The 13,707-nt window shown below is 38.8% G+C and overlaps 2 protein-coding genes across 2 annotated transcripts; both read left to right on the forward strand.

Moving 5' to 3' along the window:
* Positions 1–1,330: 1,330 nt before the first annotated feature.
* On the forward strand, positions 1,331–10,737 carry LOC111331003 (Golgi-associated plant pathogenesis-related protein 1). Its single transcript, XM_022936029.2, has 5 exons — positions 1,331–2,108; positions 5,600–5,668; positions 6,476–6,532; positions 8,662–8,905; positions 9,154–10,737. Exons 2-5 carry the CDS (start codon positions 5,614–5,616, stop codon positions 9,437–9,439), a joined length of 642 nt encoding a protein of 213 aa, XP_022791764.2. The 5' UTR covers positions 1,331–2,108; positions 5,600–5,613; the 3' UTR covers positions 9,440–10,737.
* A 667-nt stretch (positions 10,738–11,404) lies between these two features.
* Positions 11,405–13,285, forward strand: LOC111330991 (endoglycoceramidase). Its single transcript, XM_022936009.2, has one exon. The coding sequence runs from the start codon at positions 11,493–11,495 to the stop codon at positions 12,963–12,965; it is 1,473 nt and encodes a 490-aa protein (XP_022791744.1). The 5' UTR covers positions 11,405–11,492; the 3' UTR covers positions 12,966–13,285.
* The last annotated feature ends 422 nt before the right edge of the window (positions 13,286–13,707 follow it).

Genomic DNA, 13,707 nt, shown 5'->3' on the forward strand with positions numbered 1-13,707 from the left:
TGGTCCGGCCGGGGCTCGAACCCTCGACCTTCCGCACAACACAATCCGGCGCTCTAACCAATTGAGCTAACCGGGAGGCGGTTATCTTCTTGAGAATATGAACAAACAAGATGTGACCCTGTTAATACTACTAGACCTGAGTGCTGCATTTGACACAATAGATCATAAAGTGTTAATTGATTGTCTTAACACAAGATGCAGAATCTCAGATGCCGCTCTGCAATGGCTTAAGTCGTACTTACAAAATAGATCTCAACGTGTTACTGTCAATGGTACCGAATCACGATCATTTAGTTTGGAACTCGGTTTGGCACATGGGAGTTGTCTTGGCCCACTGTTATTTACAATTTACGCTGGAGAGCTACTTGAGATCGTCAAACCACACCTACCGACTGTAATGTGCTACGCTGACGACACTCAATTTTGCATGTCTTTTAGTCCAAAGGAACAAACTGGCGAGGTTGAAGCCATGGCGAACGTGGAAAAATGTATTAATGATATCCACAACTGGATGAAACATGTCAAACTTAAATTGAATTCTGATAAAACTGAGCTGATATTTATTGGCACAAAACAACAACTGGCCAAAGTAAAAACTACGCACCTCAGTGTAGGAAACGACCAAATTACACCAAGTAAAGTAGTTAAGAACTTAGGGGTGTGGCTAGATCCATAATTAACAATGAACACTTATATAAATAAAGCTTGTAGTACAGCTTTTTATCACCTATATAATTTACGTAGAATAAGGAAATATTTAACTCAAGAATCGATCGAAATTTTAATTCATGCATTCATTTATAGTCGTATCGACTACTGCAATATTTTATATTTTGGGCTGCCAGACTATCAAATCAATAAGTTACAAAGAGTGCAAAATGTAGCGGCAAGGTTGATATTCATGGCTAGTAAATATTGTCACATCACTTCATTACTTTTTAAACTTCACTGGCTGCCCATTCGTCAACGTATTTTATTTAAGATCCTTCTGATCACGTATAAGGCTGTTCATGGGCTTGCGCCTAATTATATACTAGAATTAATTAAGTTAAAGACCCCCGGAAGGTACAGATTACGATCTTCTAATGATGAACTATTACTGGAATTACCAAAAGGGAAAATTTACTCCACACTTGGTGACCGATCTTTTCAAACAGCCGCACCAAAACTTTGGAATGTTGTTCCTTATTATATTAGAAATTCAAAATCGTTGAATCTTTTAAAAAATATTTAAAGAAGTATTTATTTAAAGAAGCTTTTAGTTGTTAAATATCGAATTACATTAGATGAGATTATAAATTTTTTGTACTTAAACTACACTATTCATTTTTAGATATTTTATTGACATATGTTTAGCATACATATTATTTTATGATTGAATTTTTTTCTTTTTCTACTTATTGTTTTTTTTTCAGTTAGATTTTTGTAACATTTTAATTTCTGCGCTGATGAAAATGTCTATTGATATTAGCGCAATATAAGTTAATATTCTTAATATTCTTAATAGGGCACCCCTGGCCACTTCTATGATTAATTGCAAACAAATGTTTCTAGAAGTCGAAATACTACGGACAAATGAAGGAAAACATGATGTTTGAGCAAGCGGAAAAGCGGTTAACACAAATTCTTAGGTCTTTATCTTTGAAATTTTTTTCGTTCTCTTTGATATATCCTACAATGGTACTTTTCCTGATTTTCATCGATGCAGGGCTAAGATGATGTAGATTAGATTTTCTCTAAACTTTGAAAAGAGTCTTTACAACCTTCCTTAATTCAATAATTTTTTTATTTGAATTTAAAGCATGTTGTAGTCTGGGTCAGTAGAATATGATTCCGTTTTTTTTTTTGGTTTTTTTTTGTTTTTTGCCCTTACTGTTTACAGAGACTGGGCAAACCAATTAACCCTGGTTTCACTTCACCCTTTTTGTTTCGCTGTGAGAGTTCTGCAGGTAGGTGAACTTTATTTAGGTCTCACGTTATCGTACTCGGAGTAAGATTAAGTGCTAATTGTTTAGTGTATTCTCAACTGTACGAGGATTTTCCATAGAAAAAGACATTAGCTAAGGGAAGTTAGGTCAACAATCAAACCAGAGACGGACCTGTTTCAGGTATGATCCATTCCAAGTTCTGCTCTAAAAAAGTTAAGCTTAAATTTTGTTCAAATATATCAAATGACACAAACACTATAACACGTTCTTCTACGTGTGAAATGGATAAAATATTTCTATCAGAGGGAAGAGCAGAAAAAGGTAAGTTTTAGTACAGATACAAAAAGAGTCTCGAGGATAGAGAACAAAAAAGTTGCGATTTTCCGTCCGAAGAAGCAATGAAAACCGAAACTACAATCTCTTCACAGGCTCAGTAATTCAGAAAGGTATTGTCGCTACAGTTGTAAGCAAATTAAAAAAAATAATAAAAAACACTTGGTCAATTTTAGTCAAATTCAGAGTTCCTCCCCGGTTCACCTCTAAAACTTATAATCACATCCTCTAGCGTGCGACATAAAATTAAAAACAAACAAACAAACAAACAAACAAATTGGAACCGAGAGATTTTCATCCCTTTGACTGACAGCGATAATAGACCACTTTCATAAATGCTGCCGGATCAATATTCTTTCGTTTAAATTCAAATTAGCCCTTCTGGCCTTTTCTTGAAATAATGTATTCTTTTGAATTTTGTACTGGAGAACGAGGCCAGAAGGGCTAATTTAAATTTAAACAAAAGAATATTAATCCGGCAGCCATCTATGAAAGTGGTCTATATTTTATCCTCTTGTTGGACAAAGTCAGCATTACTAGTCAAAGTTGCCTGTTTGAAGAATAGCGCATCATATAATTGACAATCTAACTCATGACTCTACACTTCTGGAATTATTTTCAAGGTTATTGTTACAAAAAATATTCAATGTTTAAAAATTGCCACTAAGAGGTAAAGCATTTATACAGGGTCACTTGTTCTTGCAGGTAAAAATTCCGATGAGCCCAATCAAAAATATTCACTATATTATTTTATAAGGTTAAAAGCTCAGCAGTAAGAAGATATTTTTAGATCTGATAAAGAGCTTTCTTCACGTATTCCTTAAAAATAGTATTGAATCAAGTTCCTGGGTGTATTTTTCTGCTTTGTTTATTTTTATTTATTTTCTTATAAAACCTGCCATGGGTCACAAAGTAACCTTTACAGTTTGCCTCGCTCCAAAATCTTCCTTGTAGCTCATTGATTTTATAGAGCTGTACGACTTGTTTTTGGGAGACGGCGTAGACCACTTTCATAAATGGCTGCCGGATTAATATTCTTCCGTTTACATTTAAATTAGCCCTTCTAGCCTCGCTGGAGATAACGAATTCTTTTGAATTTTGTACTGGAGAACGAGGTCAGCAATTAAGGCTAATTCAAATTTAAACAAAAGAATATTAATCCGGAAGCCATTTATGAAAGTGGTCTACTATTCATTTTCAGGGCTTTGCTAATATAAGACTATCGGCACCATAACTTGAAAATTTTGCGCTATAATTCCAACTTTGCAAATTGAACTCGTGCCGAAAGAATAATTTCTCGCAAAAAAATAGTATCACTCTATAAACCGCTTGAAGTTCACTACTTCAAGTTGAGGAAAAGTGATCGGACTCTATCGAAATATCCATCAACTTAACGGCCTGCTCCCAGTTGCCTTGTTAGCTCAATTGGTAGAGCGCTGCACTAGTATCGCAGAGGTCAGTGGTTCGAATCCCGTACAGGCTTGATTTTTTTTCGGTCTCATTTTCGCTACTGCATAAATAGCGCTATCTACTGCGAAGGATCGTGCATCATACATATTTGATACCGCAGTTCAAAATATATGAACCTCATATATTCATTGTATCAGATCATATACAATGTTACTCCTTTCTGCTTATCTCAGTTCAGTCAGGAATTTGAAACCGTTACGTACTTTTTCCTCTTGTAAATGATCCCCTGCTTATACACAAAATCGCATAAATTAGTTAGAAAAAGTCTGTTCCCGCGGCACAAAACACATTAGGGACCTTAAGAAACCACGACGGCGATGGCAACGAGGACGGGGAAAAACAAGAGATCTAATTGGCAGAACAATAACTCAGCACGTGCGTTTTGTTTTGAAACTTTGTACATTTCTTAGCCGTCCTATGCAAAACAACAACGTGAAATCGCTAAAATTTGCGACGTCTGCGAACCGAAACCGCGACAGCAAATTAATTTAATTTCCATTTGGAACTCAACGGCTACTTTATACGTCATGCTGAAGTTGAGCTGTGGCGCTGTATGAGACAGTAAGCTCCTGCAGCCATTTTTGAAATTCTAACTAAGAGTAGAAATTCATTTTTTAAACGAAGTCTCCCTTGGCGTCGCCGTCGTGGTTACTTAAAAAGGGAGCTTAAGCACCAGGCGTTTATGGTTCACGGAGGCGAACCGGATGTGAGATTTCGAATATTTTTTCCTTCTGGGCATGTCAAAAGGTCGTCGTGATTTGTCACGGCGGCCGCCAAGGCGCTTGTGGCCTCCGTGCTGATTTTCCACGACTGCGAATGGTCTAGATTGTACGTAGAAAAAAAAGCACAACGTTTTCGACACCAAAAAGAGCTTCTGAAAATGGATTCGCACGAGGAAGGGAAAGAGAAGTCTTCGCCGTACATTTTCATTTGTTTTTGTGTACAAATTCATTCGGGAGCTTGTCTGCCGAGAGTTGTCTTGTCACACTTAAATTCGACGCGACCTGTTTACTTGAATACTTGCCTTTCTAGCTTTCTGCACACTCGTCTTTTATTTACAAAATCTTATAAAATATATATTTAACTGACAATTTCAATTTTTTGTTAAAAAACGTACTCATGATATAAACTTTTACCGATAGTTTTCTTGGCAACCTCTGTACATGTGACTTGTTTACTTTGTTAAGTGTATGGTTAACAACAGAAACTCAAGTATAGGTATATTCTGGCTCGGAGATTTCATCTGAGTCAAATCGATAGTACAAGCCATAGCTGAATTCGAGGTTTCTTGACGAGTTTTCTTCGAGCAACAGAAGTAGTTCTTCGTCACTGATGATGTTCATGTCATGGCTTAATAAAAGCATTTCCGCAGCTTCTTAAAATGAACACATTTTCGTTGTTTCAAGTGCGAACGCACAACATAAAGCAATTTTTGTTTCTTTGTTTACATCTCGGGCTTGTAATTTTTATTTTCGCGCGCTTTCTACGCTCGTGTCCGTCGTGAAAAAAAAAAGGAGCCTCCTTAAAGTAAAAAATTCGCGCCAAGAACGCCAATCTCGATCTAGTCCCCTCGCGGCAATATGCCCTCCGTCATGAAGAAAAGCCCTGTTGCTTAAGCTCCCTAAAGTCCATATTATCACGTTAGTATTGAGAACAAAGTTGATTCCTCACAGCTGACTAAATGCATATGTTTTCTTGGGTCATCCTCGGTGTAAAAACCTGACGAGGTTTTCTTTGTTTCATGAGGTATTGTTTTGCTGTACGCTATTGTTCACAAAGTTTTGTTGTCTTTGTTTTACGTCACTCGTGAGCTTCATAGGTTTTTACACTGAGGATGAGCCGTTTTCTTTCTATCCCCGTATTTCCAGGGAAAGGTGACGTTATGAAGTTGCTGTTCATTTCAGTATTATTGAGCTTTACTTCCAGTATATTCACAGGTAAGTCTTAATCCTTTTCACTCCTAAGATCGCATTTGTAATTCTCTTTACTTTCTGCCTTACATGGTTTAATGATGTACAATGAATATATGAAATACATATATTTTGAACTATGGTTGTAGATACGTATGATGCACGATCCTCGCAGTGGAGAGCGCTATTTGTGCAATAGCGAAAATCAGACCTGAAAAAAATCAGGCCTGTACGGGATTCGAACCACTGACCTCTGCGATACTAGTGCAGCGCTCTACCAATTGAGCTAACAAGCCAACTGGGAGCAGGTCGTTAAGTTGATTCGTAATAAACCCGTGATGATAAATCAGGTACAATGAATATATGAAATTCATATATTTTGAACTGCAGTTGTAGATGTTAATGATGTTGGGTGGAAGAACTTGGTATTGGATTAACTTAACATTCCCCAATTGATCGTGATTTTTCTTTGTTCTCATCACTTGTTTGCTTTTGTATACACGTACATTTTTGTAAGGAGTCTTTTTCTTAGACTCATCAATGTCACGTGTCTAAATAAAGTTATTCATTCAGTTATTCATTCATTCATTCATTGTGTAATTATATTGAAAGGAGAAATTCAGTCTTGGCCACTCATAGGAGTTCAAGGGTGAAGAACCTATTATGCTTATGTTGTTTCCAAAAATGTTTTTCAAAGCGAATGTTTATGAGGCATTAAGACTGCTTGAATATAAAGCAGCAGATACTTTCTTTGTTCAGTGCTCTCGACACAAGTTGACTTTCGACTACCGTGCTTAGAATTTATTTTCGTCTCCATCTTCTTGCTTTTAAAAGAATCATCAACCGCTCCAGAAATCGCAGGAAATGATCCAATCGTGCTCCCTACAGGAAGTAAGTTGATATAAACTATTTTGGAGACACCAGCAGCCGTAAATAAATTCCAATAAAGAAATATTGGCTATATGTATAAAGGAAATGTTTTGGCGACAGTTTTGCTATATTGGAACTAATATGACAACGCAGTCTAATAATCTAAACTTATGTATACGCTGTTTGAAAAAAAATCTTTGATCTACGAGGCTCCTCGTTAAGTTCTGACTGACTATGTTACTGTCAGACTTATGCTAACAGTTGGTATGAGCGAAATGGCATGATTGTAAATCCAGACAAGCATTAGGCAATGGTGATTGGTGCGAATAGTCGGAATATGAATTTTTATTTTCCTGTTAAGAATTCAATTGAATTATTTGGAGTAACCATCGACAAGGATTTGAGCTTTAATTGTCACATCTCACAGATGTGTGAAAAGGTTAATAAACAATTTAGTGTTCTTAAGAGATTTAAAAACATTATTACCAGTAATGTAATGCTGCGTTTATATAAAGCTTTTATTCCACCACACTTTCAATATTGCTCTATTATTTGGCATTTTTCTGGCACTAAAAATTGTGATAAATCTTTGAACAAACGTATTTTACGATTTATTTTTAATGATCCACTGTCTTGCAGTAAATGGTTTGAACCCGGGGGTAACATGTGAAGGTGTAGTCTGATCGTCCGGGTGAGTGTAGGACTACACTCACCCGGACGATCAGACTACACCTTCAGATCCACTGTCTATTTATAATGAATTATTAAAGAAAGCAAAGATAGCACTCTCTATTCTGGAAGACTTTACAAAACTCTAATGGTAGTTTTCAAGAGCTTATTTGTTTCTATGTATCCTGGATATCTAAAAGAACTTTTCGTTCGTCGTAATTCCAGTTATTCACTAAGAGGAAAGAATATTCTGACTCTACCTATACCAAAAACGACAAAATATGGTCTTGAGTGCATTCGATATCAAGCAGCAAAAAGTTGGAATTCTCTCCCGGACAAAGATTTTAAGATAGCCATAAGGAAAATGAACTTTTAGTAGTAATTTTTAATCATTGTATTGGTAGTAGTTAAATTTATAATTTGACTGGATGACTTATGTATTTTTCATTCTCGAAGATATTAGCTCGATAGAGCTACTCTGAAAATTCGAGTTAAAATAAAGTATATGTATGTATGTATGTATGTATGTACTTACTAACTAGCGATTGACTGGCTTTTTCGACGAATGACTGACTGTCTTACTGTCAAACTGTGTTACTGTCAGACTTTCTGACTGACTGACTCACTCACTATCAGTCGGACGTACGGGTTGACCTACTGACCAGCGACTGACTGGCTTTCTCATTGTCAGACTTATAGACTGCTCGACTGTCTTATTGTCAGACTGTGTTACTGTCAGACTTTCTGACTGACTGACTGACTGACTCACTCACTCACTATCAGTCGGACTTACGGGCTGACCTACTGACCAGCGACTGACTGGCTTTCTCATTGTCAGACTTACAGACTGCTCGACTGTCTTATTGTCAGACTGTGTTACTGTCAGACTTTCTGACTGACTGACTGACTGACTCACTATCAGTCGGACTTACGGGCTGACCTACTGACCAGCGACTGACTAGCTTTCTCATTGTCAGACTTACAAACTGCTCGACTGTCTTATTGTCAGACTGTGTTACTGTCAGACGTTCTGACTGACTGACTGACTGACTGACTCACTATCAGTCGGACTTACGGGCTGACCTACTGACCTGCGACTGACTGGCTTTCTCATTGTTAGACTTACAGACTGCTCGACTGTCTTATTGTCAGACTGTCTCGCTCTCCTACGTACGGATTGAGGATTTACTGAACAAGATCTGATTAACTGTTTCACTGTCAGAACAACAGACTAACAAACTGACCGACGACTGACTAATTGACTGACTGACTGTCTTCCTGTCAAACTACTTCAGTGATTGACTGTCTGGCTGCCGGAATGACTGTGAATCTGATAAACAGACTGACGGGCTGACCGACTGACTGTTTTTTTTTTTGTTTGTTTGTTTGTTTGTTTGTTTCTTTCGATTCTTCGTAACTTGCTTGCTTAAGTTTTTGATGTAGTCGATAATTTTTCAGGGCTGAAAATCTTTCTCCAACAGCATTCTCTCAGCAAGAAGTAAACGGCCTGAACGAACATAATCGCTTTCGTGCGATACATGATGCGCCACCCATGAGTCTTGATCGTGAAATGTGCGATTCCGCTGCCCAGTGGGCCAAATACATCGCAGAACAAGGCTCTCTTAAACATTCAACTGAAGATCAGAGGCCAAACCAAGGGGAGAACCTATCCATGGGATGCTCCTCAGACAAAGCTCAAACAGTAAAGGAGGCCGTCACAAACTGGTAATTTGAGTACGATTCCCATTCTGTGTCTGCTAAAACAAACGGTCTATGTCGCAGTGATCTGACCATGGTTTTTAGACAAAATCTAGACCAGCACGGCCGAGATCATTTTCGAGAGATCCCCCTCGCCCTTATTTACTGGTAATTATTGTTAGACAGCGGCAGCACGATAATGAGCCCGAGCGAAGACCAAACATGAATAGCGAAGTCCAAGGTGAGGTTTCACTTTTCATTCATCTTACTTTTAGGTATAACGAGGTTTGTACTCCCGGCTACTATGGACTGGGCGAGTTAGAGACTGGGCCCAGTAAAGCAGGGCACTTTTCGCAGGTTGTCTGGAAAGAGAGTACCAAGCTTGGGATCGGTCGCGCAGAGATTGAGCAAAATGGAATGAAGTGTGCGTACATCGTTGGCAGATACAATCCGCCCGGAAATGTTCAGGAATCCTATAAACAGAATGTTCTCAAAGGGTCTTTTAACCGAGAAGTCTACTGCCCAACAGCAGTGAAAAAAGATGAGATGAGAACGGATTAACCCTATCAGAGGGTGGCCTACTGCTATCATTTCAAGGAAAAATAATGGGTCCAATCATTTTCCTTGATGCTACATAATCATTGGAGTGTATGATGATAAATCACACCTACGATGGCGTAGAACATCCCAAGCTACATGTACACTTGCAAAAATTTCTGGCCAGACTTTGCCAAGACTGACAGACTTGTGGTTACTTATTAACCGTGTGGTAACAGTTTGAAAGCGCGCTCAGCTAGGCCTTTATAGATTATGCTAGTAAAAGTAGCATGTTATGCTAGTAGCACTGCTTTCTTTAGGCAAAATTATGCTAAAATTTTTGCGAAATTTTGATTGTCGAAGCTAAGAAAGTATCATTCATTATCATATTGAAAACAAAACCTCATTAAAATTGCTTTCAACGCACTTGGTGGCAGGCGTGTTTTAAGGTGCGTTGAAAGTTAATTTTTTTGAGGTTTTGTTTTCAATATGATTATGCTAAAATTATGCTCTTTTTTCCAAATTATGCCCCTTTTTTTTAAATTATGTTCTTTGAAAAAATTGCAAATAAGTCCAAAAAATACATTTTTTAATTAGAAGCCGTTGGTCTACTAGAAAGAAACGCAACAAATCCACAATGAAATTCAAATAAACATGTGGTTCATGCAGGAGCCTGGTTCATGTTAACTTGCACACTAGGAGTAGACTATACAGGGCCTAGAATGTGACTTCCGGTTCCGGTGTACCCAGACCCGGGCTAAGACCGTTTCAGACGCCGCTCAGTGATTCACAGTGAACTAGAAATGCTACCACTTGAATTAAAACTTAAAACATCGAATAACGTCACCAAGTGCTTGGGAGTAGAGATGAACAATGATCAAATTGTAGCATCAAAAATGATCCGATAATTATCAAAATATGCGAAATATGCTAGCACTGCTACTTGGCAGAAATTATGCCAGTTTGCTCAAATTATGCCAAAAATTAAGCTAGCATAATCTATAAAGGCCTACGCACAGCTCTTAGAATCCCCATCCAAGGACATCTCTTTCATATATTTGCTAATGAAAATGACCACGATTGTAATCTTGTGATTTATTTCTTCATTAATTTATTAACTGACGATGTCACTAATGTTGAACAATTTCTGATCTTCGTCTTCCGCCATATTTTTTCAGGGGGCGGTTAGTAAAGAATTTTAATCTACCTGTTACTTCTTGCAATGAAGAATTACGTTTGGGTCGTCATTTAAGTTGTATGTTCTAGTAACTCTTTCTGTTACACGAGATAAACCCCTTAATTAAATGCATTTTTTATTCCTATTTTTCCTATTATTTTGTGCGTTTAACAATACAGACAGTTCCAAGTATTTTCATTTGGGAAATATACACGTTTTCGCTGGAAAATTTGAAAACAATCTCTCTGGAAAATAAAATTACAAGTTAGTGAAGTAGAGTGATGGCAGTACTCAACATACTTCCGTATGTTGCGTTAGCCTGTTTTACCCTTGTCCGTTAGTTACAAACCGCAGAGAAAATTCAGTTGACACAGAGTAATCCACGCAGTCACTCTTAAATAAAACAATTAAGATTTAAGATTTAAAAGATTTAAAACATCTTGAAACAGAACTTCCTGCAAAATTACATAAAAACAAGTAAATCATCAGCCAGTAAGGGGTTCCGAAAGCTACACATGGATTGTAAGTAATGCGTGACTGGTACGATAATTGTATCCAAACAAAGATAACTTCTGATCAAGGTCTCCGCAGACGAAGATAGGACAGAGAAAAACTAATTCAGCGTGTATGATATAAAATTTACCCAATGGAATAATTCGGTAATCAAGCACAGTGGGTTGTGTGGATGAAATTGGAAAAAAAAATCGTTGCGTGACTCGAAGCTACTCTATATCTAACCATGATTCTTGATCCTGTGACCAAAATCCCGTGCCCAAAATCCCGTGCCCAAAATCTCATGACCAAAATCCCATGACCAAAATCCCGTCACCAAAACCCCGTGACATTTTGCTGCTGACTTGAAAGGGAAGCAAAGAACAGATAACTCGCTTACCAACAGAAATGCTTCTGATATTCCTGCTCGCGAGCGCTTTTGTCCACTCTGTAACTGCAAATCTTTTGCCGATTTCAGTGAACCCAGCCAGGCAACGGCTTGTAGATAGTTTGGGTCGCGAAGTCTTCTTTCACGGCACAAACGTTGTCGCGAAATCATTTCCGTGGCACCCTGAAATCGAAGGCTTCAGCGACGGAACGTTCTCCGAACAAGACATGAAACTTCTGCAGTCGCTTGGCCTGAATGTTGTTCGCCTCGGCTTCATGTGGCCAGGACTAGAGCCAACGAGAGGGAAATACAATGACACCTACATGCAAGTTATGCAGCGAATTGTTTCGCTTTCAGCAAAATACGGTATTTATGTCCTATTAGACATGCATCAGGATGTATTCTCTAGAATGCTGTGCGTGGAGGGCTTACCAACCTGGGCTGTGAATACAGGGAACGCGAAAGGATTTCCAGAGCCGCTTCATGAGCCTTTTGTTCTAGACCCGAAGACAGGTATGCCGTCTGATGAGGATTGTGCAAAGTTTGTGTGGTCAGATTACTATGAGACCGAAGCGACCAGCGTTGCTTTTCAAAGTTTGTACAACAATACGGACGGTTTGTTGGATAGCTGGGCCGCCTTCTGGGCCAAAACTGCTTCGGCGTTTAAAAGTTTCTCCAATGTTATTGGCTACGAGCTTATCAATGAACCCTGGCCTGGAGACATTTACGCAAATCCGCTGCTTCTTGTACCAAATGTAGCAGATAAAATGAACTTAGCTCCCGCCTACGAAGTTCTAAGTAAAGCTATCCGACAGCACGATGAAGAACACTGCATCTTCTTCGAAGGAATAACTTGGGATGACTTCGGCGTTGGCTTCAACGCCGTACCAGGCGGGGAGGTGTATCGAAACAGGAGCGTACTCAGCTACCATTACTACATTCCCCCCTCCCTTGCTCTGAATGAAAACTTCGAGGCGCGCAAAAAGGATCTGGAGAGGTTAAAATGCGGGGGAATGATGACAGAGTTTCAGGCCAATGGTAGAGATATCGAGCCTATGTTTAAAACCATGGACGCTGCTGATAGGTACCTTCAGTCGTGGATTGGTTGGAACTATAAAGCTTACCACCCCTCCCGTCCCAACCTGAAAGGAAACAAGTGTTGTGCTCTATGGAACGGGACAGGTCTCGATCAAGTTTACGTTCAAAACACAACTCGTTCTTACCCTCAGGCCGTCGCAGGATACACTGTAAAATTCAGCTTCGATGTGTCCTCTAAAGAATTCGTTTTAGTGTACGAAGTTTCTGAAACGTGTCATGCAACCGAATCGATGGTATATTTGAACGAGGAGGTTCACTACCCATCTGGCTATACCGTGACTGTCACGCCATCCTCTGTTAAATGGTATTCCACGACAAAAAACATGCTCACCTTTAATCATCCGACGTCTTTGCCAGTGGGGTCTATTGTAGCGATCACAATCAATAAAAAATGACACGGAGAAATGAACATACACTGATGCAATGACAATTATGTCATCAGTTTTCTGAGATGTTGACAAACAGACCAGTTCACGGAAATGATTAATCAAACAATAGAGGGCTAAATTAGACTACAGTTCATTTTGGGGCTTGAGTGACTCGTTACTAGGTAGTAAAATGCGTTTGTCTTCGAAAAACTGTTCAGCTCTTTGTCGCAGACAACTTTTAACATGTTCATCGATATCATCCTCGTCTTTTTCTTAACCCTGTAACCGTAAGAGTGTGTATTTCTTAAAAATCAAGAGAATAAAAGAAATGACCAACAACCAAAGAAGCTCCCAATTATTTCACAAATTATTCTTGTCGGCACCTCAGGAAATGAACAGAAAACAATATGGAGAATAAGCAGACTGGTGATAGGGCGTTATCGATTTGTCATCATAGTGATGACGCACCCGCCCTTTACGTTTTGACCTGTCGCTTACTCAATTTTATTCTCATGTCAGATACTACAGTAATGTTGTAGTGTCGTAGTAATAGCAAGGGAGGGGGGTGGGTGGATTGGTGAGGTGACTCTTTTTCCCCTCAACCAGGTCTGGGTGGGGATCCTAATTGTTTCAAGGCTTAACCTCGGGTCTTAAATACTCCTAATGTAGGCCCGTGCACGTATTGTGGACATATTCCCCCTGAAAATTATCACACATTGCAACCCCTTTATGCACTTTGAACGAACGTGTGGAAGCTTCTTACTTCTTT

The sequence above is a fragment of the Stylophora pistillata genome, chromosome 3 (assembly GCF_964205215.1).
Source record: "Stylophora pistillata chromosome 3, jaStyPist1.2, whole genome shotgun sequence".
Classification (NCBI taxonomy): domain Eukaryota; kingdom Metazoa; phylum Cnidaria; class Anthozoa; order Scleractinia; family Pocilloporidae; genus Stylophora; species Stylophora pistillata.